Source organism: Cyclopterus lumpus, chromosome 16 (genome assembly GCF_009769545.1).
Source record: "Cyclopterus lumpus isolate fCycLum1 chromosome 16, fCycLum1.pri, whole genome shotgun sequence".
NCBI classification, from domain to species: domain Eukaryota; kingdom Metazoa; phylum Chordata; class Actinopteri; order Perciformes; family Cyclopteridae; genus Cyclopterus; species Cyclopterus lumpus.
In genome coordinates, this window is record NC_046981.1 from 12,531,272 (window position 1) to 12,555,815 (window position 24,544).

The 24,544-nt window shown below is 41.1% G+C and overlaps 3 protein-coding genes across 6 annotated transcripts; 2 read left to right on the top strand and 1 right to left on the bottom strand.

Annotated features, from left to right (window-relative positions):
- Positions 1-1,421: 1,421 nt before the first annotated feature.
- On the top strand, positions 1,422-11,783 carry pex5 (peroxisomal biogenesis factor 5). Of its 3 annotated transcripts, none has more exons than XM_034553772.1 (16): positions 1,422-1,638; positions 3,415-3,576; positions 3,708-3,746; positions 3,913-4,030; positions 4,142-4,288; positions 4,757-4,841; positions 5,231-5,321; positions 5,609-5,731; positions 7,242-7,325; positions 7,566-7,685; positions 7,869-8,012; positions 8,125-8,195; positions 8,814-9,035; positions 9,158-9,323; positions 9,419-9,576; positions 10,482-11,783. In XM_034553772.1, the coding sequence occupies exons 2-16, from the start codon at positions 3,463-3,465 to the stop codon at positions 10,726-10,728; spliced, it is 1,929 nt and encodes a 642-aa protein (XP_034409663.1). In that variant the 5' UTR covers positions 1,422-1,638; positions 3,415-3,462; the 3' UTR covers positions 10,729-11,783. The 3 variants fall into 3 exon arrangements, with proteins under 3 accessions (XP_034409663.1, XP_034409664.1, XP_034409665.1); XM_034553773.1 differs by having other exon boundaries at positions 1,422-1,631; positions 10,482-11,098; XM_034553774.1 differs by lacking the exon at positions 5,609-5,731.
- Positions 11,784-12,740: 957 nt separating this feature from the next.
- On the top strand, positions 12,741-15,544 carry cdca3 (cell division cycle associated 3). The gene is made up of 6 exons (XM_034553839.1): positions 12,741-12,870; positions 13,444-13,585; positions 13,688-13,790; positions 13,882-14,802; positions 14,873-14,940; positions 15,125-15,544. The coding sequence occupies exons 2-6, from the start codon at positions 13,457-13,459 to the stop codon at positions 15,215-15,217; spliced, it is 1,314 nt and encodes a 437-aa protein (XP_034409730.1). The 5' UTR covers positions 12,741-12,870; positions 13,444-13,456; the 3' UTR covers positions 15,218-15,544.
- A 1,345-nt stretch (positions 15,545-16,889) lies between these two features.
- On the bottom strand, positions 16,890-21,011 carry gnb3a (guanine nucleotide binding protein (G protein), beta polypeptide 3a). Of its 2 annotated transcripts, none has more exons than XM_034553848.1 (9): positions 20,933-21,011; positions 19,974-20,093; positions 19,617-19,762; positions 19,261-19,324; positions 17,948-18,110; positions 17,753-17,819; positions 17,465-17,666; positions 17,143-17,359; positions 16,890-16,996 (listed from the first exon to the last, which is right to left on the bottom strand). In XM_034553848.1, exons 2-9 carry the CDS (start codon positions 20,028-20,030, stop codon positions 16,890-16,892), a joined length of 1,023 nt encoding a protein of 340 aa, XP_034409739.1. In that variant the 5' UTR covers positions 20,031-20,093; positions 20,933-21,011. The 2 variants fall into 2 exon arrangements, with proteins under 2 accessions (XP_034409739.1, XP_034409740.1); XM_034553849.1 differs by lacking the exon at positions 20,933-21,011 and adding an exon at positions 20,241-20,283.
- Between the last annotated feature and the right edge of the window lie 3,533 nt (positions 21,012-24,544).

A 24,544-nucleotide genomic window follows, 5' to 3' on the forward strand; every position in this document is an offset into this window, starting at 1 on the left:
TTGCTGTCTGTCTGTGTAGCCTATCAATGTGCAGTGCTAAACCTGTCAGTAAATAAAGCCTGTCGTTTTTGAGTGTGATGTTAAGAAGGAATAAACATTACATTGATTAATAACTTATATTATTACTATGTTACTATTGGAACATTACCTGTGATTATTGATACAACGATGACATGGATAATGCTGACTAATTGTTATTGAGAGCTGTCAGAAAACATTACAAAATTCCTAATAAAAACACTATATGACGTCTCCATGAGAGAGCTTTCTTGTTTGAGTAAATACTGAAATAACAGTATTTTTTTTAATTGAGGTCATATATGAAAAATAACCTGGAAGATTTCAAAATGTACAATATGTTGATATTTTTTTATGATTAGACCAAGAACCAATTAACTGTTATGCTGCGTTCACACCAAACGCGTTGCGAATATTCGCAACGCGTTTGGCGTGAACGCAGCATAAGACCTGACAAGCATGCTGTCTCTGCTAGTCTCACATAACTAACTGCACATGAGTAAACTTGTTATGTTACTTACATTTCAGTAGGAAATATACATTGTACTCCACTACATTTATTCGACAGCTGGAGTTACTCAGTTACTTTACAGTTTGATATACAAAACATAACATTCTTATGAAATCTAAAGCACTGTTTTAGATTCAATTAACCAACAGTACAGTACTTAAAACAAACTCCACGAGCTTAAAAATAATCTTTTATTATAGTATATAATCAGTGTTGGAAGTAGTATTCAGATCCTTAAGTACAAGGACGCTCACAGTATTGACTACATTATAAAAATACTTCTTTACAAGTAAAACTACTGCATTCACAAAATGCCCGTCATTATATTAAATGCATATATTTGTAAGCGTAGCATTACAATGTTACAGCTGTTTGTAACATTGCGTTATATTTTATGAGATGATATTGTTTTGGGGAAAGATGTTAACCTGTATACAACTTGTTATAGCTATCATAAAGTAGGCCTTTATAGGATGCCTCAAAATTGTACTTAAGTACAGTAGGCAAATTGGCTAATTCAATGTATCTGAGTATATTCTTAATAAATCAAAACACTGTCAAAGATGCCATTTTGCATGAGTATTTACTTCCAGACTTGAAAAGTTATCTGCATTTCGTTACCTCGTTACATGTAGGTGAAACGTTACATGCAGGACTTTCCCAAGTTGCTATTATACACATTGTATGAGTATACAGAACGTAAAGAAAATCTAGATTTGACTGCAAATCTTTTTCGTCTATAAAGGTGTTTCTGAGCCCACACTCCTGATTCGCCGGGACTCTGATATCCTGCGCAATGCGTATTTTACGTAAGACCTTCAACGTTACGTTCTTTTTTCCCCCTCCGCCAGCCCTGAAACCTTCTTACGCAAAGCCGGTTTGAGAATACGAACTAATCGTAACGTTCCGAGAGGATCAGTGACGGGTTCTGTGGGTCATGGAGGAGGAAGGTAAATAAAACAGAAGCGCTAACAAACACACAGCAGCTGCCTTCACGCGGTTACCGGCGGGACGTTGGACACTGAGGCAACTTTAGCTGCGCTACGGCCGGAGAGGACGGACCGGAGCGGAGGGACCGTCGGCTCGGTGACAGCAGCAGCAGGTCGGCGGTGAGAGGAACACACACAACCCATCACTGGCCCTGCAGGAGCTAGCTGGCTAACACTTCTATTGTTGAGCGGTTCAGCGGACAGGTTAACGCTAAACGGGCCGTACACACTTTAACTCGTCTGCGTGAGTTGCTGTTTCACGAACGGCACGTTTGCTGTAGTAGAAGAGACGCTCCGAGGAACATGTACGGGGCTCAGTGTCGCTGTTTGTGTGACCGAAGCCACGGTTAGCATCGGGCAAAACAATCAGGCGTCAACGTGCACGCTGCGAATCAGTTACCTGGTTTGACACGTACGTGACAGCGGTTTGACAGTTTAAATCAACTCGATGCGTTCAGAGGTGCACGGTTGAGTATTTTTTTTCTATGAGTGGAATTGTGTTCCCAATAAAAGTGGATTATGTGTGAACGTGCAGGACAACAACACGAAGCTTCTCCCACAGTCGGTGCATCCAGTATGTATCGGGGAAGTGAGCACGTTACGTGTTAGCTGTCTGGGACACTGTGTATTAATATCTTTGTCTAATCCTCTTACTTTGATCCTAATCACCATACAGGACAGCAGCTCTTGGAATCACTAGGAACAAATTGCCCTTAAATCGATAGCTATAGACTATAAGAGTGATATGCAGTCCACCTGTAGAATGAACTCTCTAATATGCTCTGTAATGTTTTTAGGTCAACATTGCTTCAGTGAAATAGAATAAAAAAATTAAGTGGAGAAGATGGGGAATTCCATTTCTATTCCTGACCGTTCATTATGGAAAGTGTAGCCATTATGTTTCCCTCCAGGGGGATAGAGAAGCTGAGTAGGCCAGCATGTACAGCAGTTTGTCAGCTGTTCGTCCTGGATATAGGTCAGTGAGATGAGCAGCATAAGTTCCTCTAGGACCACACATTATTTGCAGGGTTTGTATATTGGGACTGAATCATCTCATAAGGATTGTTGTTATTGTTTTGCTTTTGGAGGGATCAGGTGAGTGATCATCAGAGATCCTACATGGGGACCAAATATAACCTACAATCAATATCTTATTTATTACATGATTCTTGTTCTTGTAAAAGGTCCTTTTTGTAAATTGGCATACAGATACCAAAATATCAAGTAATTCGTTCAGTACCTTACTTGTAAATATAAAAAGGTAGATATTTTTAATTGCAAGGAGAGTAAATATTGTCTCAACATTTATATTTATATTAAGAAACTACATAATTACAAAATAAATAAACAAGATAACAGAATTGTATAGCAACTTTCAGTACTGGACAGTTTTTGATATTTGGTGCTAATATATTTCTTGGCTCAGTAACAAAGAAGTATTTTGGTCTGATACCCAGCCCTGTATGATAGTAATAATATTCAGTAGTCAATAGTTATGTTGGTTGTAACAATAGAGTGATAATAGCATTTTGTTGTTGCAAGGACTGCATTGCATGCAGTTACAAGCTAAAATCCTCTGAATTTAAGAGACCAACTGAGTGAAATATGCAGTGACTGCCTGTGCCTGCCGGCTCATCATATCCACATTATTAATGGTTCACTCTAAGCCAGGAAATGACACGCATAACAGCAGATGGAGCTTGAGTTTGGTTATGTGACTATCTGTGCTGTGTGGACATGTTGGACAGGTTTAATATGTAGAGAAGACAACAGCGCTTCACTTTGACTGAATGGTCTGAACAAGATGATTCCATTAACTTTCCTGAACACAGGCTGAATTTTGTGCAGATTGTCCAAACACAAACGGAGTAATTCATCTTTTCTTCCTCTTCTCAGTTCTCTTCTCAGGTGGTCTGATTGGGTTTGCCTCGTCCTTGTGTTGCCATGGCGATGCGGGAGTTGGTGGAGGCAGAATGTGGGGGAGCCAATCCCCTCATGAAGTTGACCGGTCACATGACCAAGGAAGGGGGGGCATGGCGGCACCGCTCAACACCTACAGTGAGTGATTTGCACATATAGGTTCAAATAGCTAATTTATCATTTATATAATGTGTTGTCATGAAATGGCTGTTTGGCAACAGACGTATCACCAGTTCTCTTACCTCATTTTTCCCTTCTTGTTTTCTCAGATTCCCCCCTCTCCCATTGAAATTGCAACTGAAGAAGAGGTCAGTGCTCATATTCCTTTAAATATTCAGCATATTGTGTTGACTATGATACTTTCTAATGTTTAGTTCAAGTCTCACTCTGAAGCGATTTCGGGTGTGTAACTCTGTGTATATACCGGGTGCAATTTCTTAATATAGTAAAATAATGTTTTTATTTTGGCTGCAGTTGGTGAATGAGTTCCTTCAGGCGCCCCCCCGACCCCCACACACATTTGACATGGGTCAGCTGTTGGAGGAAATGCAGCAGATTGACCAGCAGAGCTACCGACAAGCTCCACAGAGAGGTGCGCTTGATTAATATCATTATTTCTCATGTATTTTCTATACCAGGTTCAGGTATTTTTAAATGAATTTCTTTTCCAACATCTTAAGCAATACATATTTCCATGTCATAGCTCCAGATGTGGCAGCGTTGGCCCTCTCTGGTGATTGGACGGCCGAGTTCCTCTCCGGTCCTGACTCTGCCTCCGCTCCGGGGATCATCGCTCTTGGTGATGCAGCAGATGCTGATTGGACGAAAGAATTTATTGCTGAGGCGGCAGGTAGTTTGAGTTATTGTTATAGTTTCTTTTTGCACTCTGGATACACACTTTGGTTAATGAAGCCAAGTTCACACTACACAACTTTAAAGTTGTCAGATCACTGGGCTGTTCACGCACTGACACCAACAGGTGCTCACACTCTGCAAGATCTCTGCACAGATCCAGATAATTGGCACGCTAGATATTTGCCAAACAACACAGATTTCCATCCTATCTGGGTTTTGGTCCTGGAGCTCCAAAAACTGTCGGCGAGAGGAAAATAACAGCCAACATTGTGAAGTGTGAACTATACATAATGAGCCCTCCCTTTTTATGGCACCATCATCAGTCTGTCAGAGCTCATCAATCTTTACTGACATCAGAGCAAGCCTGCCTTGAATAAATCCTTTTATTTTTGCAATGCGTGTACTTTTTAATAATGTGCCTATCCACTGTGTTTTTCATCCTTTTTTCACCTCTCTGCTCCAGATCCTGGACGCTGGGCGGAGGAGTATCTGGAACAGTCAGAGGAGAAGTTGTGGCTGGGAGACCTGGGAGACCAGGAGAAGGAATGGTTAGAACAGGACATGGATGGAGAGAGTTGAAAGTTTGCAGTTGAAAAAAGGCTTAATAGATACTTCAGGCACACTTGATGAATGTTGAGCGAAGGCCAGACTAAATGATTAGAGGAGCACAAGTAGACGAAGGAGAGCTAAACCGTGATCATGTTTTTCATGTCTACTTGTTGGGTGGATGTGTTTGTTGAGGTTGAATTTTTCAGACTTCAATTTTGTCTCAGCGTCCTTGATGTCTAATCATCAACATAGTGCACTGACCTCAAAAAGACTCACCTGTACAGCCTTCAGTCTGAATTGAGTTGTTCCAGCCTTCAAATGCTAAATAAAAACCAAACGGTGTAACTCCTCACAGGATGATATTAACATGTGCTTGTTAATGTGATAGGACAAAGGAGTACCAAGCAGGGGAGGAGCTGAAGCAGACAGCCAATGAGCTCGTTTCAAAAGTTGATGACCCCAAGTTACAAAACACTGAGGTGAGCAGTGGCTTCATGTCCATGTCAATCATTCATTGGATCATTTATCTTCTATCAACATATGCTTTCTCTTTTTCTTATACACTTTTGTAGAGAAGGGAGCATAGTGCATTAGTAACGCTGATGAATTAAGTTTCATTGTGGCTTTTCAAGGTCATTGCCTTAGTTTGGATAGAGAGTTGTTGGTTTGGAAAGGGACTAGCAGTGTATTTAGTATAAATCTGACCAATGGAAATGCTAAAATGCATTTTTGTTCTCATGCTTTTTTTTTTTTCGCTGTTGTGTAGTTCCTGCGATTCATTAGGCAGATTGGCGAGGGCAGTGTGACAGTGGAGAGCAGAACAGACAAACAGCTCAAAGATAAAGCTCAGGCCGAGGAGGCTCAGAACTGGGCCTCCAACCTCAACCAGGTATGAGTCCCTGCCCACTGAGGGGGTGGTTGCCACTGGGAACACATTGGGGAGGCACAGTGGTTCGCTAATGCACAGTATAGACGGTGCCATGTGACTCATCACCCCAGTATCTGATGAAGAGTAACATTTTCCACTAATGTAACCAAAAGCAGCCGCTGCACTCGCTGAAATATGAAGCTCAAGGCTGCACACCATTGCAGATGAAATTTATTCAGCAATGAGAGGATGACGACCTGCTTCTCTTCCCACCGTGGCTCAGTTTGACTTCAGTTCTTGAGTTTACTGAGGTTGAGTAATTACTTGGACTTCATCCAGCTCAGGCAGAAAAATGCTGATGCCAGATTTTTGATTTTTTACTAGATTTTACCCTGTAATCGCAAAACTGTAGAAGTCTATTTCTGCCAGAAAAAGAAAAGAAAAAAGATGAAAGTTAGATGTGAATAAAAAAAAATCCAAAATACTATTAAAGAATGGTGTGCAACAAATACATAATTCTTTCAATAATTTGACTAATATTATAATTTGTACTTGGTAACTCCAGAGTTTCACCAATGAAATAGTCAAGTTTTAATAGTTTTTGATTTTGTATTTTATCATTTATTTTATAATTTTGACAGTAAATTATTAATTTCTATGAAATAGTAAAAACATTCATTTTTTTACTTGCCTTTTAATTTTTCTCATTCCTAAGTTTTTGTCTTATCCTATACTGTGCATGCGTAGCTCTAAGTCCTGTTTTTGATGAACGGCTCCATTGTACTTAATTGCCCTCTAACTCTGACATGTACTTTTCCCATTTTTTGACTTGCCTTCAACCTCTTGGCTTGCCATTCCCTCAATTAACAACCGCCATTCATCTATTCCTCTTCCTACTTAAATTCCTCTTACTCTGCACACCTCTTAAAAAAATGAAATAAAAAATCCTCACCAATGCTCCCTCGCCACCTCCTCCTCAAAACATTGCCCCATTCCCCACCGCCACCCGTCCTCGCCTCATGCCATAGTTCCTGACGGAGACGGGGGGAGGGAGTCTTCCCCTGGAAGGCCCAAAGAGGAATAAGAAGATTGAGAAAGTTAAAGCTAAACAAGCAGAGCAGTGGGCCAAGGTCATCAGGCAGGTAGGACCTCTGTGGTCGTGGCAGTGATAGGTCTTTTTTATTTTTAACTACAGTTAATGCAGTAAGATAGGTTTTGCAAGTAGTGTTGTCAAGTTTTGTCCTCCATATAAACAGTAAGATGCACTCAGCTTTTCATTATGTTGTTGCTGTTGATTGATTTTTCTATCTGCTTAAAAAAAACAAAGTTTCAATAAGAAGAATTGTTAGAACGGCATTAGATAAAATTAGCTTTTTCTGTGTTGTTGCTTCTTTCATCTCCTTTCCATTCACTTCCCTCGTATGTTTTTTTTCCTTTTTAATGTCCCCATCCTCGACTCTTATAACAATTTGCACAGCCAGCCCGTGCTTACTCGGGTCAACCACTGTCGTTGCCCCTCATTGTTCTTCAGGTGTCGCAGGACTCGGCTGAAGCCTGGGTAGATGAGTTTGCTACATCAGGACCAGATTTCCAACATGCTAAAGCTGCAGTGGAGGTGATACACGATTCAGTGACAACTTAAAGTCTAAAAAGAAAGCTAAAGTACTGGATATTAAATGGGAGCTGTGGTAACGGAGAAGTGAAAGACCTCTGTGTCCAAGAAAACAAACTGCTGTCTCTCTCTCTTTTATCTTAGTTAAGGAAACACCATAACAGTATGGAAAAGTAAAGGTCAATTTTGTCTATAATAGAGGATGATATATAATGTAATGATGTGCATCTGTCATAATGTCAGAGTGATGTGGATTTCTGGGAGAAGCTGCAGCAGGAGTGGGAGGAGATGGCTAAGAGGGACGCAGAGAGCCACCCCTGGCTATCCGACTTCGATCAGCTACTCAGCACTTCCTATGACAAGGTAGCTGTCGAGCTGCTCAGAACCATTTACATGGTGCAGGATTTCAGCATGTTTTGCGCACACAGCTCTACTTGATGTATGAAAGGACATGACGTACAGTGCGTTACAGCTGCTCGTGTGTTTTGATTTTGACTCTGTTCATATAGAAAACTGTTCTCAGTGTCTTCCTTGTGTTTGTCCCAGGGGTATCAGTTTGAAGAGGACAACCCCTATTTATCCAACCCTGACCCTTTGTCAGAGGGAGTGAAGAGGATGGAGGCAGGGGACATCCCTGGTGCTGTGCGCTTATTTGAAAGTGCTGTACAGAAAGAACCAGATAACCAGCTGGTGAGACTTCAACGGCCTTTGGCTTCGTTTTCATTTTTTATTAATTCAAGTAAGAACAATCCAACAAGTATCCTTACTTGTCATATAACTCACATCTGTCTCACAATTGCAGGCTTGGCAATATCTGGGAACCTGTCAGGCAGAGAACGAGCAGGAATTTGCCGCCATCAGTGCCCTCCGCAGGTTGGGAATCAGAGTTGCATGTCACTTCAGATGCAAACTATAGTAGTGCATCTTAGTTAGAGTTAGCTGGGTAGTAGTTACAGTTACCTTTTTATATATTTATATATATATATACATTTACAGTTTCTTAACAATTTCTGCAACATATATATATATATATATATATATATATATATATATATGTTGCATATAACATATATATATATATATATATATATATATATATATATATATATATATATATATATATATATGTTGCAGAAACTGTAAATGTTATGATACTTTTAGTACCCTTCTGTATTGGAAGTAGTCTTGATTCATTCGATTGTAGCTTAATGAGCTTAATGGCAAGCTGTTTTTTCTGCCTCTTATTTGTGTAAACATCCAAAACAAATTTGAAATCATTCTGTACACAAATGAACAAGTCTAAATGACATCATTAATATGATTTTATAGCGATCTTCCTGCTCAGATTGGTGGCTGTAGTTACCCATAAACGTTAAACAGTCAAATTAGACTTCATTAATTAAGCGTTTGACCATTTCTAACGTTTGCTTTCTCAACTGAAAGCATGTCCTTGTTCCTTTCTCTGACTTTTCCCCTCTATTCTTTCATTAGATGTATAGAGCTGAAGAACGGAAACCTGACGGCTCTGATGGCGTTGGCTGTCAGTTTCACTAACGAATCGCTGCACAGGCAGGCCTGTGAGACTCTTCGTGATTGGCTGAAGCACAACCCTAAATACCGCTCTGTGTGGGAGCAGAATGAGGGCGAACACCAGCAGGAAGGTGCCGGAGAAAAGGAGAAAGAGAGGGAGAGGTTCGGCTCACTGCTGCCAGAGTGAGTATCACAAACGTGGGATTCTGACTGATTTCAGGTTTAAACGTGCAGATCAAGTCATCCTAAAGGGTTTTTCATATATTGTATTTATTTCATCTTTTCGTTTGTTTTTTCCTGCACAGGTCTTTGTTTACAGATGTTCAGTCCCTGTTCCTGCAAGCGGCCAACTCTGACCCCGCCCAGGTGGACCCCCAGCTGCAGTGTGGCCTGGGAGTTCTCTTCAACCTCAGCGGGGAGTACGACAAGGCGGTTGACTGTTTCAGCGCTGCTCTGTCTGTCACACCACAGGTCGGTGTCGGAGAGCCGTGCTGAGGTAGTAACGTCGGTCTTTACACCGCATGCGCTGCCTGTTTCTGAGCTTTTTTGTCTTCTGTCTCCATCAGGACTACCTGCTGTGGAATAAGTTGGGGGCCACACTCGCCAATGGAAGCCGCTCAGAGGAGGCTGTGGCCGCCTACAGGAGAGCTCTGGAGCTGCAGCCCGGTTTCATACGCAGTCGCTACAACTTGGGCATCAGCTGTGTCAACTTAGGGGCACACAGGTGAGGGATACATTATTTGGTTAGTTGATTCTTATTGGGTAATTTTCACCAAAAATGTTTTTTATGCAGCCCCCATGTTAACTGCTTCCTGTTACATTCGATTGATGCCATGAATGATTTACCTTCTTTTCAGACCAACACAACAACATTGGCTAAATGTTTGCCACACTGCTGATGTATGAAAGAGTAGGGATGCTTTTCTGTAATGATTTTAGAATTACAAAGTGTAAAATGGGTGAAAGGAACATTAAGCGCCCAATGGAAGTTTTCAGATAAAAGGTTTTGTAGTTGGTTTGATTATTTGATTAAATATGTATTACTTGCTAAAAAAAGGTTTCACAAAATCACTTTACTCTAAAAAAAACTAAATGCGTGTAATACCAGCAAATCCTCTGTTACTTTTAATTTGATTTATTATTTTTGTTGTTATATCCAGTATTCTATTAAAACCTGACCAACCCTGGTGCAATGTAAGCCTTTTACTTCCACTAGATGGCAACAGCAGTTTTGTAAAACACGCTCAGTTGTCACTTTATTAGGTACACATGCTGTTTAATTCAGTGGCTCTGAAATAAACAATAAATAAACTTTTTATGATGATTATTACAAATTATTATTTTCTGTTTAAAATATCTCAGAGGGAGGATGATTTAACTTGTTTGTGGTGTTAAACTGTATTGCATTATACTGAGTTTCTTATATTTTGTCCACTTCATTTAAATATCAGAGGGTAGATTTGAAAAAAAAGGTCTTAATGTGATTTATTATATTTGATAATTGCATATTATGTATTGCATCACTACAACTGTTATCTCATTGGGCTCACAGTAATTAGGAAATGTTGTATTAGTTTATTTAAAATAATATGAGATACTAAATTAGCTTTCTCTCTCCTTCATCATCAGAGAGGCGGTGGAGCACTTCCTTGAAGCCCTATCTCTACAGCGTCAGGCCTCCGGGGACGGAGCGAGAGCGGCGAGGGGACCTGGAGGTGCCGCAGCCACCATGATGTCTGACAACATCTGGTCCACCTTGCGCATGGCTCTCAGCATGATGGGAGAGAGCTCTTTGTACGCTGCAGCAGACCATCGGGACTTGGACACGTTGCTGGCTCACTTCTCCCAGAGAGAGGTGGACGGTGGGACAGAATGAGGACCAGCCGGGGGGGGGCTTATTGAGTGCGAGTGTGATTTGCTGGGAGGTAAATGTCTGGGTGACTGAATGAAGCAAAGGGGAATCAAAGCGGTAACGGTTACAGAGAAACAGACGAGGAAGATACTGTGAATGATCCACCATCCGAGAGGCATCATCTTGTTATGTGCGCTTAAAGGACTTCCATCAAACATTGCAGTATTAGTCTCCCCCTGGAAGACGCAGCCAGCAGCAATACAGTCACGTCACTGTATTTGACAGTCCTCATATTTCATCTTTCTCTGTTGCTCTGCAGAACTGGGTTCAGTGTCAGTTTTGTTGTTGATATGAAATTTGTACTCGATGAAGAAAGTAAACGATTAAGAATGATGATGAACGCAGTGTGGACAGTTTATTACACTCAAAGCTCTCACAGTTTTACTTAACTGCAGGTTGTAGGTTAAACCGTATACTCAGTACGGTTATGTAGATTGAAGGTACAATATTAAAAAGAGTACAGTTTTTTTTTTTTAAATCAAAGGTGCTCCCAAGAGAAGGATTAGGCCGGTCCAGAGTACAAACACTAATCAGACTTGCAGCTTGTTTTTTTTTTTTGTTTTTTTAATACATTATTTAATTTTTTAGTGATCAATTATCTACCAGGATAATAATGAATAGATGGACTGTTACTGTTATGGTAAGGTGTGTGTGTGTGTGTGTGTGTGTGTGTGTGTGTGTGTGTGTGTGTGTGTGTGTGTGTGTGTGTGTGTGTGTGTGTGTGTGTGTGTGTGTGTGTGTGTGTGTGTGTGTGTGAGTGATCGGGTGGGGGATTTAATTGTGCATCGTGCCGATAATAAGATCATATAATTGTATCATAGAGGACGATTTCTCTGGGCTCCTCCCTTCTCTTGCTCTTTTTCATATCCTCTTGTAAAACAAATTGCTTCGTTGTAAAATAATGCTATATGCCATATTGTGTATTGTAACATAATTGTTGCACTATAATTGTGTTCAGGCTAGTTGTATCCTGACTGCAATGTTTAATATAATATTCAGCAATAAAGCTTTGATTCAAATCATCTAGAAGTCTTTTTTTTTCTGAAACAATAAACAATGGCTGAAACAAAAGTATTGAGAGCTAAAAATAAACAAATGGAAACAAACAATGTTTTTTATGTAAAGATAATAGTAACCACAATGTAAGAACCACAACTTTTTACTTACAGTCTACCTTTGTTTGTATTACAGCTGTAAAGCTTTTACTTAAGAATAGATATTAAACTTGTTCAAATTCATTCTTTTAAGTTAATGTCAATTTACTATATGGAGGCTGGTGTAATTATACAACATACAATGAAACAATCTCTAACTGCTGCTACTGCTACTCTGTGGGTTGGAGAGATACATGTTGGTTATTTAGGTTATGATCAAATGGAAATAGGCAATCTAGGAAATAGGAAAACAAATGAATTATGAGATGGAATGTGATAGTAGATTTGTATTGAAATGGATGTCTGTTAACTCACTAACGCTGAAGGAGATAAAACAATGGTGATGAAAGTATTGTAATATTTATATTTTTACAGTATTATGGCCTCTGTGGTAACATTCCGGGACATTTCTCCAGTTTATACATACAAAAAAATAAAAAATGCACAGAACATATATTTGAACGATTATATGTATTATTATGATATAACTAAATACTGTACAGTAAAAATCTACGAATTGCGTCTTTTTCAAAATACATTTCCGGAAATATTATATACAAATATATTCTTGATATATTATTGTGCTTTGTTCTCCTTGACTTCCCTTTCCCTTCTTTACGAGGCAGTTTGATAATGGAGGCATGTTTCAGCTCCAACGTAACATTTAATTTGTCTCCCCTCATGTGACAAAAACAAAGCAGGCATTCATTTTCAAATTTCAAATGCCTTATCTGCGACAGACCACGCCCACTTCTAGTACGCCTGCTCTAAGCCAATCAGCATCAAGGGGGCCGGCGTTCATTGGTTCGTTCAAAAATAACACACACGCAACTCCACCATTTAAATGTTTTTAAAAGTCTTGAGCTTCCCCTGTTTATTATAAGTGTGGACTGTTGAAAAGTGAGAAGAGTTCCTGCTACACGACTGATCGACTGTCCTCGTCTCGTATTCGGTAAGCCAGCTCTTATTGTGGAGACTGAACCCCAAAGTAGTCTGCGGTCTATCAAAGGATTGACGGCCACAGGTTCACGTGTTACAGTTACATGTAACCTACACGATTGAAGAAACTTAACGTTAAATGGGGAAAACCTCACGCTATCTGACCGTAGCTAAACTAGCTATTTGTTTAATTTTCAGCCAACTGCGGTTATGAAATGTGTTTTGTGAATCGTTCGTGGACTAAGCAATGCAAGTTAACCAGCGATGTTGAATAGAAAAGCATGTCTTCTGCCACTGTACGAGGTTAAATCAAGGTGAACGTGTGTTCTGTATTGCATGCACTCCTTTGCATAGATGGAAGTCAGGAGGCCACGTTTTTCATTGTATGGAAATGTGTCTTTTGGCATTTTATTTAGTAATGACTGTATATTCCTTAAATCCTGAAATATATTATCTGTATTCTACACTAGTGGACTGTGTTTTATACTACCAATACCATTTTTTTTTTTTTAGATGTACTTTTAGGATCTTGCTCTGGGAGTCATTAAAAGTGTATTTTATTATGTTCCATTTACCTGTGATCCAGGTAAAACAGCATCATGGGATCCAGTGAGAGTAAGTTGGTTTCTGCACCAATAAAACCAGAACCAGCAATCAAAAACAGCCGGCTCACTGATCTGATAGACCCTCGCTCTCCTTCATTAGAAATTGACCGTACACCCATCCAGGTAGGTTACCTGGCTGACTTGCTTTTAGACATATTGTTATGTGTGTGTGTGTGGGGGGGGGGCACTTATAAATGGGTTAACCCTACTAAATATTCTCTCTAGGTCGATGGGCTTGTTCCAAAAACCAAGTGTCCACTGGCATTCACTGATCCCCGCTCACCTACTATTGGCGTTAGCCGCACCCCTGTCAGAGAAGTCATGAGAGGTAACCGTTTGGTACAGACTAACGTTCTGCTTGTCTTTATTTCACCTGCAACATGTCCTGTAACGTGATGTTCCTGTGTTTGCCCCTACAGCGACAGTTGGATCCTTTGCCCGCCGCCTGGGCATGTTTTTGCACAGTGAGACAGAAGAAAAACTCCATGAAGCCCCTCAGAAATGCTTCAATGATGCCGTGGAGGAGGAGGTCTTGGCGGAGGAGGAAGAGCTGGCTTCCACCGAGCCACTCCTGCCGCCGCAGCCTTCCCACAACTTTGCCTCCCTGGCTGAGCATGCTAACCTCCCGGCCACCGCTGTGCAGCCCCCTCTCAAAGATGTGGGCGACTCGAGCCCCTTTGTGCTTTTTGATAAACCCAAATTCGAGGTGGAATTAGAAACTGAGGCAGACATTAGCCTGGAGGAGGCTGAAGAAGCAAGAGAGTCTCCTCTTAACAAGAGACTGAGCATGAGCCTGATCACCTACCATGAGGGGGCAACTTCATCCCAGATCTTTGCTGAGGTGCACCATGACAGCATTTCATCCCCAGAGCCGAGTGTAGTAGAAGTGGAGCCCCTCGGGGACGCTTTGAATCATTCCTATGCCCATCCTTCTATCCCTGTTGAACTAGAGACCCCCGTTGAGCCTTCCCTCCCCTCTGATTCAGATGGTTCCCCAGCTCAGGTCTCCCCTGCACAGTCAGAGAAAACAGAGCCATCTTCTGAAGAAACCAACAAGCTTCTTGAAGAATCTTCTTTGCCTTCTGCACCAGAGCCACCAACTGTGCCCAGCCCAGAGCAGCCACAGCTCAGCACAGGCATCCGCTGCCCCACCTTTGACCCAAAGAGCCCCAGTCAGGTGGTGTTCAAGCCGCAGTGGTTGGGAAAAGGTTTTGGCGCCACTGGGCTGCGAGCCAGAGGAGTGCAGGGTGGGAAAGGAGGCTCCTCCCCTCTTGCTGTCCGCATGTCCGTGAAGAAAGTAACCGAGAACAAGCGACGGTCTGGAAAACTCAAGCAGAAAGGTGTGTAGAAAGTGTGTGGCTTCGTGTTATCTCTGAGATGTTGTTGCTTGACGTTTTCTTTCTTTTCAAGGTACTGAAGGTCGCTCCCCACTGCAGATCCTTAAGGGGACCAACTCACCCCGGAACCAACGTCCTCAGGTATTGCTTTTACAAACATGCACTCACTGCTAGTGATGTATACTATGCTCTGTATACACTGGAACTTAATTTGAACCTGTGTTGACTTGTAAAGTTGAGTAATTTTAGTTGTCCTGAAGTGAATTCCACCACAGAAAGGTAATAAGCCACTGAGATAACGTGACGTGTCGTCCCCGCTTTCCAGGCGAAGCTGAAGGTGTCCACCCCAGACAAGCAGAGACTGGGACAGATTGATCGCAGAGTGCTGGCAGTGTCTTTGGATAAGGAGAACCGATGATTCACTGAAACGTGTACAGAATCCGACCACTTTTATATCTCTTAAAACAAGCTTTTATGTGTACAGCTTTCTTTTTATTGATTGTTGTCCTGTGTCTGTTTGTTTTATTACTGCCGTTTTCTATCCTTTTTTTGCTTGTAAATATAAATTGTATTCTTTGCTTTACATCTTTGTATTGGTTGTAAACTACTTCTGCTATTGTTTGTCGTTTGTCATTTGCTTTCGTTTTGTATTTCGATGTCTTTTTATAACTTTAATTTCTTAACCCAATTGTAAAATTCCTATTCTTTATTTTTTGCTCAAACGGAATAAAAGCTTAAGACTAAATATTCATAAATTTTGTTCTAAATATATTTAAGAAATATTCCATTGCACTTCAATTTGATTCACATAACACCTTAATGATTATTATACTGAAGTACAAATGAACTATTACTTTTTTCAGTTCAGCCTTCATGGAGATTCTTTCACAGCAGAATTAAACTTCAAATTACCAATAACAATGCAGTATTTCATGCCTCACTCCAAATCCAGTGAGATTTTAAATATGGACATGTTATGGACAAATGTATGACTCAACTCAGTGTGACAGAAATCAACAGTTAAGACTTGTTCAATGCAGAATCCCATGTTTATTGGACAGTGTTTAAGAAAGGTAGTATTGCTTTATTTTGCACGGCGTGTATCCAGTGTTGGAAAAGAGGCAGTCTAAATTATAGTCAGATCTCAGATATATTTTCTGTATTTACACAAACTGTCCTTGAGGTTTATCTTTTACCATGTAGAGGAAAAAAGTAAGTGGTCACCTACAGATCCAGATGTATTGCTCATGTGCACACAATAGCCGTTATCATCCATGTAACAGTCATACAAATAGTCCTGTCCAGAGATAAATGGGGTTATCTTTTTTTGTAAGTGCTTAGTGAACCATGAAAACCATTTTTATTATCCCATCTGTCGGTACAACCGTTTTACCCAAAGCACTTTTCAGGTCTAGCTAAATATTGTCCATCAATCACATACAAAACAACTCAACACTAATATAAACATCTGCGAACTAGCACTCTATTTTAATTAAAGTTAGAAAATGAAAAGAAAGTCAATGTAAGCATCTAGTGAATCTACCAAAACTGAGAACAAACAACAGTCTGAAACCAAAACAATGCAAATGCTCATATTATTCATATGACATAACTTATGCGTTGATATAAAACATATTAGTATAGCTAGTGTGAACCTTCACAGGCTGTAACTTGATACGTATTCAATTATTTCTCATCCAGCGTGCTACCATTTCCATTTGGCAATTGTTCTCATTGGGTGACCTCTGAATTGCTGCTAGAAATGTGCATATGTTATGGTTATTTTAACTGCATTATCATAAACTATGAAGAGGAATGATCTTTTACTGAGACCCCAACCCCATGTCCCACCCCTAAATTCCCCCATAACGTGAGAAGAAAGACTCACCTGTGAGAGGAGAACATCTTTACATTACAACCCCTCCAACATGAGATAGGACTTGGCACAATTAAAATACCCTCTTCTCACCAAATGTGGACCCCCCCCCCCCCCCCCCCCCCCCCCCCTCAAACTCCTGTTCATTATCTTCTTCACTTTCTACCAGGCTGAGAATCACTGCTCTCTTTCTGCTCGCTGGTGAGGAACAGCCTCAGTTCCATATCTTGAGGAAGCTGTCCCAGGATCCTGTGCAACACGCCATCCCATCTGAGGACACCCCGATACAGCTCACTCTGTTGTCATGACCAGCCAGCACTCCTTGACCACGGCACAGAAGAAAAATCCTGATGTGAGCTGAGCAAAGTACCACTGACCCAGATGCAGAACACACCATCCGATATCAAAAGCTTAACACCGGAGGTTTTAAATGCTTTGAAACATCTCTAATTTCCACCTGTACTTACCCACTCTCTCAGATTTCAGTGCGTCCCAGATGTTGACATTGAAGTCATCATAGCCAGCCAGTAACAGGCGTCCAGACAGGGAGGGGGCCAGGGAGGTGACCCCGCACATGATGCTGGAGTCCTGGTAGGTGATGAGCTCCTGGTCAGCTCGCAGGTCGTACAGTTTACAGGTGGCGTCATCCGACCCTGTTATCACTGCGTTACCATTGGGGAAGAACTGGAAGAAAGAGTAGTGATGAGAAACTGTAGGCCTCCTTTGAGCAATAAAACAAAAGGGCTCAGCTCTGATACGCAGTGAGATGGAAATCTTCCTCATCCTCACCCCAATTGCATTGATGTCACTCTCATGTCCCCCAAAGGTCTGTCTGCATTGGGCCTCCCTGATGTCCCAGAGTTTGGCTGTGAAGTCACACGCCCCTGAGATGAAAAACTTGAAGTCTGGGGACACGGCCAGGGACATGCAGTCTCCCTGGTGTCCTGCAAAGACTGTCTTTTGGGTCCCGGTCTCAATGTCCCATAGTACGCTAGAAGGAGGCAATATTTATTCATGTTTTAACTACAGAGATTAAAGTTGCAACACACTTTTTAGTTTACCGTACTATATTCTTACCAAGTGCAGTCTCCAGAGCTGGTGATTATCTCACTGTCACTGAGGAAACGACAGCAGGACAGGTAACCTGGGCAACCAAAGAAATACCATGTGAGGAGTAGTGTAAGTGAATTAAAGGAGGACTCAGTCAAGTTCAATCTCAAAAGCATCAGTGACTTCTAGAGATTTGACTTCTGAGCTGCATTGTCCTCCTACCTGTGTGTGCCGCCAGCTCACGCATGACCTTGACGTTTCCATCCTTGCCCTTGAGGTTGTAGATGGAGCACATGTTGTCCAGGCCGCCACAAGCTACGAGGTTCCCCGAAGGTGCATAGGAACAAGTCATCACCCACGAGGACTTGAGCGGGATGGCATTCACCTGGGGACAGAAGACACTCACTGAAACCAAATGCACTTCAATGAATGAATCTGACTGTAACCCGCCAACATTTAAAGGCCCTGAAAACACATTTTCTTCATGAGCTTCTTCGTATGAGCGACAGGGTCATGAACACAATATTTCCGGCCAAAATTAGAAACATTTTGGGAACATAATCTAAGAGCTTTTTGTTGAAGATGTATTTTTTAAGCTTTGATTGTTGCTTATTTAATCACTTTAGTTTTATAGGAGTTATTAAGATTTGAAGACACGTTTTAGGTGAAGTGAGGTTAAAGGTGAACATGTGAATCGACATGTTTAAGGGAGGATTTACTCTGTTTCAGTAAAATGACGACACCCTTGATCCTCTTATTTCATAGCTTCTGCCTTGATTAACACCTATATTACTTATGTTCTGAATCCAACATAGTTAGGCCTATTAAACTGCTTTCTTTGTTACTTTGAGTGATGCCAGTTCAAATAGTTGTTGATCACCAGTTCCAGAAGCACATCTCAAGGTTTTGATGTTTAATTGGTTTACAGGTAAAAGAAAATGTCTTATCTCATGTCTTAAGTCTTGTATTGAAATGTCAGGGCTATTTGGGATATTACTTCTAAGAAAACAATCTTTTTTTGTAATGCAAGAGCAGCTGATTTAATTTGACTTCAAGAAACACTTTCTTGTGATTCAGATTTAAAACCCACGAACTTTAAACAAACCTTGTCTCACTTTTTCGTTTTTCCTTCTTTTAACCTCAAAGATATTAACTTTTATAATGCAAATAAATGCAGATGATGATGCTTTTAAAAAAAAACATTTTGTTCATTTAATTATTTTATATGCCACGTTTTTTACCTTTTTTCTTCAAACTCTCTCTCCTCATCATACTTCCTCTACTGAACAACAGAAAAAGTAAAAGCCTCTCGGGAGTTTTTGTTGTGTATTTTACTACTTATATGTGTTCTGTATGTACTGGATTTACCTGCATTATTTGTATATTGCATTTAATCAACAACAAGGAAAAAAGGTTTGTTTCATTTACTGCTGCGTTTTACCTGGGAAAGCATATTAATGGTTTTATTTGGTGTACATTTGCCCTCATCCACCATCGCTGTTGTTATGATAGACTTCTCTTTTGCTCGTTCCTACCTTGTTGGTTGTTATGCTGTCCCACACTATAAGTTTTCCATCTTGTGAGGCACTGACACACAACCTGGGGGTGTAACAATGACAGCGATATAAAAAAAAAAGAAAAAAAGAAAAAAACTGAGACAGAGAAAGGTGACATGTAAGCTGAAAAAGTAAAGGCCTCATTTTTTATTATAAATTCATCCAGTTAAAAAAGAAACTTAAGAAATCAGATGTACCAATAACAGGGCTCTCCTCACTCTAATTCACACTAATTCTGTGCTAAGTTTAATATAATTAATTATTTGACTATAATCAGATGTTGCTGTGAAACGAAGCAGCTCTTTCAATATGTGTACAACATGCTGTGTATTTACGTGGAGTCAGCGCCCCAGTGCATAGCGTAGATCTTGGCAAGGTGACCCCTGAGTGTTTTCCTGGTCTTCAACTGGACGCGTCCCACCACGGGGGTCCCGGCTACTGCTTCTTGCAGCGTGCTGTCCTGCACCGCCTTACGAGCTGCCTGAGGAGCGGACACAAACACGGGCACACCGGTTACTGCCAGCATTGATCTAAGATGCGGTTATGAATATTTGGGGAAGAAACGTCTTCAGGTCAAAGTGAAAAGCAAAGCAACATTATGATGATGATGATGATGATGATGATGATGATGATGATAAATACTGCGGGCAGCCGAATGGGTTATTACAGATGATATGGACGGGCCTACTGACAGTGATCTGGTCTTTGAGATTGTCCGCCTCCTTTCGCAATTGCTCCATTTCACCCATGGCGATGGTCGTTAGGTGCTGTCACCAATGGAGACAGGAGAGATGGCAGGAAAGATGATAATCCTGATATGAAGAAGAAGAGAGAGAGGCGAGGAGAGAACAAAAACAGAATTTAGTTACTCAGATATTAGTCAAGAAAAAAGTTGCGATTTATATGATTCCCAGTAATTCTAGCGTTCGCTGTATAAATACTTGATGCTGGAAGTTTACCTGCACGATGTCTAATCCTCCCCAGCTCCACTCTCCAACTAAGTGCTATTTTGCAAGTCAAACTAGTCTTCGTGTACTTTGCAAATGTTCATAAACACGCAGGAGCACACACGCATACGCAGGCGCAAGCGCACATACAGACACACACACGCACACACACACACACAATGCAGACCGCATGAATATTCAAGCACCACATTATGAACCGCAAATGTATTTGCTCTTCAGAAGATGAGACACCTACCGACAGCACACATCCTCATCCCAAATGTACACACAAACCAGTATGTCCTGAAAAAATGTCAACAGTGTTTCAGCTCTCACTTCTCAACAAATTCACCTTGGTTTGAGCCATTTAACAGTCCAGTGAGCTCTCATCTAGTGAGCTCTCATCTAATGTTGATGGCTATTGAATTTGGTAATGTCATGATTAAATGAGCAATGTTTAGCAGTAAACCAATCACCTAATGGACAAACTCATACACTGTGTCAAATGTAATCAAGGCACAAGTGGAGTCACAAAGCTGATTTTACAGATTCAACCAAAGAGACATGACACTAACTTGATAGTAAAGCAGCACAATGTAACCAACCTCAACAACAATACCTTCCTTCCAAAGTGCAGATCTCACAAATTACTTTTCTCTCTTGTGAAGAACTAATTGTCATGATGCTATATTCTTTTATCTTACCTTGACAACTGATAGGAGGGAATACTTGCGTTGATCTTATCGTATATGCGTCTCTGCAGCAATCCCCCTCTCTCTCTTTCACTATTTGAATGAGCGTCCCTGTCAAAACACATGACCAAGTGGATTTGCTTCTAATTTGTTTGAAGTGGAAAGGAGAGGAAGGGAGTGAAGGAGGGAGTGACTCTGTAAAAGAAAGAGATTCGCTTTAATTGTTTGCCACTAGTCTCGATCCTTTATCTATCTGTAATGCTTAAAGTGAATGGAAGGATGGCCTGAAATGTGTTCAAATACAATAATAATGCTGATTTCGGGCCTTTATAGTAGTGCAGTGCTCCAAACAACTCAGCAGCTACAGTATAGGTGTCCAGCCCTACACAACTGATGTCTACATTGTCCCTAAAGTTGGTAAAAGGGGGTTTTAGGCCTTTCTTCCAGATGGTAAATTGCTTCGATAATGAGTGTTGTAATGAATGCTTGAGTGTTTTAGTCGTGCTATTAGCCTTTTGCCATTCTGTTCCTGGGTGCCTGCCATTGTTCCATGTGATTAAATGACTGCTAGAGATTGCTGGATGGTGAAGTGCATTAACACAGCCAGAGAGAAGAGGAGGCCGAGGGAGGGGAGGGAGAATGGGGGTGGAGGGTAAGAGGCGAGGCAGGAGAGTGAGTTTTAAATCCTACTGGCTGAGATTTTAAAGGGAAGCCTTTTGAATCAAATCTGCTCTCATCCGCTTACTGACTGCTCTTTGCATCTGGATAAGAGATGGAGAAAGGGATGTGGGGGCAGATAGCCGGATGAGAATGAGGGAGGGGGCAGAAGGAGGACTCAGAGAGAGTTGTAAGAACGGGAGCCTGTTTTCGGTGTGACCGGGCCGATGAAGTTGCGTCTGATCAGTGACAGTTTGCTTCTTCACCTCAACTCAGAGCTCCTGACCCATTACAACAGGAAACCCTGCATTCTTGGCCCCAAAACAAAACAACATGAGAACATGGTTGTTGTGACTTTGATTAAAATGGCTGTCGAGTGATGCCTATTGTGTTGTACTTCCTTCTATTCCTCATAGCCTGTATTCATCATTACCTGTATTCCTGATAGCCTGTATTCCTCATAACCTGTATTCCTGATAGCCTGTATTCCTCATAGCCTGTATTCCTTATGGCCTGTATTCCTCATAGCCTGTATTCCTGATAGCCTGTATTCCTTATGGCCTGTATTCCTCATAGCCTGTATTCCTCATAGCCTGTATTCCTGATAGCCTGTATTCATCATAGCCTGTTTTCCTCATAGCCTGTATTCCTTATGGCCTGTATTCCCGATAGCCTGTATTCCTTATGGCCTGTATTCCTGATAGCCTGTATTCCTTATGGCCTGTATTCCTCATAGCCTGTATTCCTGATAGTCTGTATTCCTCATAGCCTGTATTCCTGATAGCCTGTATTCCTCATAGCCTGTTTTCCTCATAGCCTGTATTCCTGATAGCCTGTATTCCTCATGGCCTGTATTCCTGATAGCCTGTATTCCTCATAGCCTGTTTTCCTCATAGCCTGTATTCCTCATAGCCTGTATTCGTCATAGCCTGTATTCCTTATGGCCTGTATTCCTGATAGACTGTATTCCTCATAGCCTGTATTCCCGATAGCCTGTATTCCTCATAGCCTGTATTCCTCTTGGCCTGTATTCCTCATAGCCTGTATTCCTGATAGCCTGTATTCATCATAGCCTGTATTCCTGATAGCCTGTATTCCTCATAGCCTGCATTCCTGATAGCCTGTATTCCTCATAGCCTGTATTCCCGATAGCCTGTATTCCTCATAACCTGTATTCCTGATAGCCTGTATTCCTCATAGCCTGTATTCCTCATAGCCTGTATTCCTCATAGCCTGTATTCCTGATAGCCTGTATTCCTCATGGCCTGTATTCCTGATAGCCTGTATTCCTCATGGCCTGTATTCCTCATAGCCTGTATTCCTCATAGCCTGTATTCCTCATAGCCTGTATTCCTCATAGCCTGTATTCCAGATAGCCTGTATTCCTCATGGCCTGTATTCCTGATAGCCTGTATTCCTTGTGGCCTGTATTCCTCATAGCCTGTATTCCTGATAGCCTGTATTCATCATAGCCTGTATTCCTGATAGCCTGTATTCCTCATAGCCTGTATTCCTGATAGCCTGTATTCCTGATAGCCTGTATTCCTCATAGCCTGTATTCCTGATAGCCTGTATTCCTCATAGCCTGTATATCTCATAGCCTGTATTCCTCATAGCCTGTATTCCTCATAGCCTGTATTCCTCATAGCCTGTATTACTGATAGCCTGTATTCCTCATAGCCTGTATTCCTCATAGCCTGTATTACTGATAGCCTGTATTCCTCATAGCCTGTATTCCTCATAGCCTGTATTACTGATAGCCTGTATTCCTGATACATACCATTTTCTACATTCAAATTTTGTCAGGCATTTAAAATTTGCTTTATTAGCCCAAAATGTCAGTTTCTTGAAACATTACATATATCAATATAAAATAAAATGTTGTAATCTATACTCACAAGCCTTTTTCTCGTGTAGTCAGTCAGTTGAAAAAAAAATTAAATGTTACCACTTTGAATCTGAATTATACACTCCGCATAGGATAACCACACAAACAGCCTCACAAACAACCTAACATTGTTTTATCATGCAGATTATATCTGAAGGTATTAAGAATTAGACAACAAAAGGTTGTTTTTTTGGTCAGATTATCAATTCACAAGACAAAACCATTATTGTATGCTGATCCCATGTAAATCCCTCTGCTGTGTGTGCGCCACCAACACAAGATAAAACATATATAGGTGCATTAAATGTGTGTTGTGACATTGTTTTGAATGGCATGTTCACATTTGATATCTCGATATTATTATTTGTTTACGTGTGGCACACAATCATTTTTTTTTCCAAGTTTAAGAAAATATCAACATGATAAATACTTTTACAAAAATACCAAAGATGCTGTTGATAAATGTCTTTTCAGTTCGACCCTTTGACTCTGATCGCCATCTGAGCAGCATGACACAACATCACAACAACAAAAAGTGAACACCAACATAAGACCATCCACTCACCAATTAGGAGACTCCACTCAAGGTAATATGGTCGATGTTCAATCACTCTTCCTCCAGCGGTCTCCCTCTGGTCGTTGTCATAAGGTCAGCCTGCCTGTTACTACACTTTCTCCCACTCATTCACTTTTGGTATCACAGACAGTAGGATATTCCTCCGTCACTCACTCTCTCCACTGCTCCTATGAGGAACAGATGAGGATTGGAGGGATGAAGGGAGATCAGTGATGAGGAGATAAACCCTGGGATAGACAGAAAGAGGGGTGGAGGGGTGGAGAGGGGGTAAAAAGAGACAGAAAGGGAGAGGAGACAGTGGGGGAAACCAAACAAGGTGCAGAGCTTGGTTATGGGGTCATGAGACATAAGCTGGGGTGAATCCGAATCAAAAACTAAGAGATGGAAATCACGGAGGGGAGGGGGGTAGGAAGATAAATAGAGGACCTGGGAACATGGCTTTTTATGGTGCTGAGTTAGACTTTGAAAGATCTATGACTGGCAGGAGGGTTTGTGTTTTGTA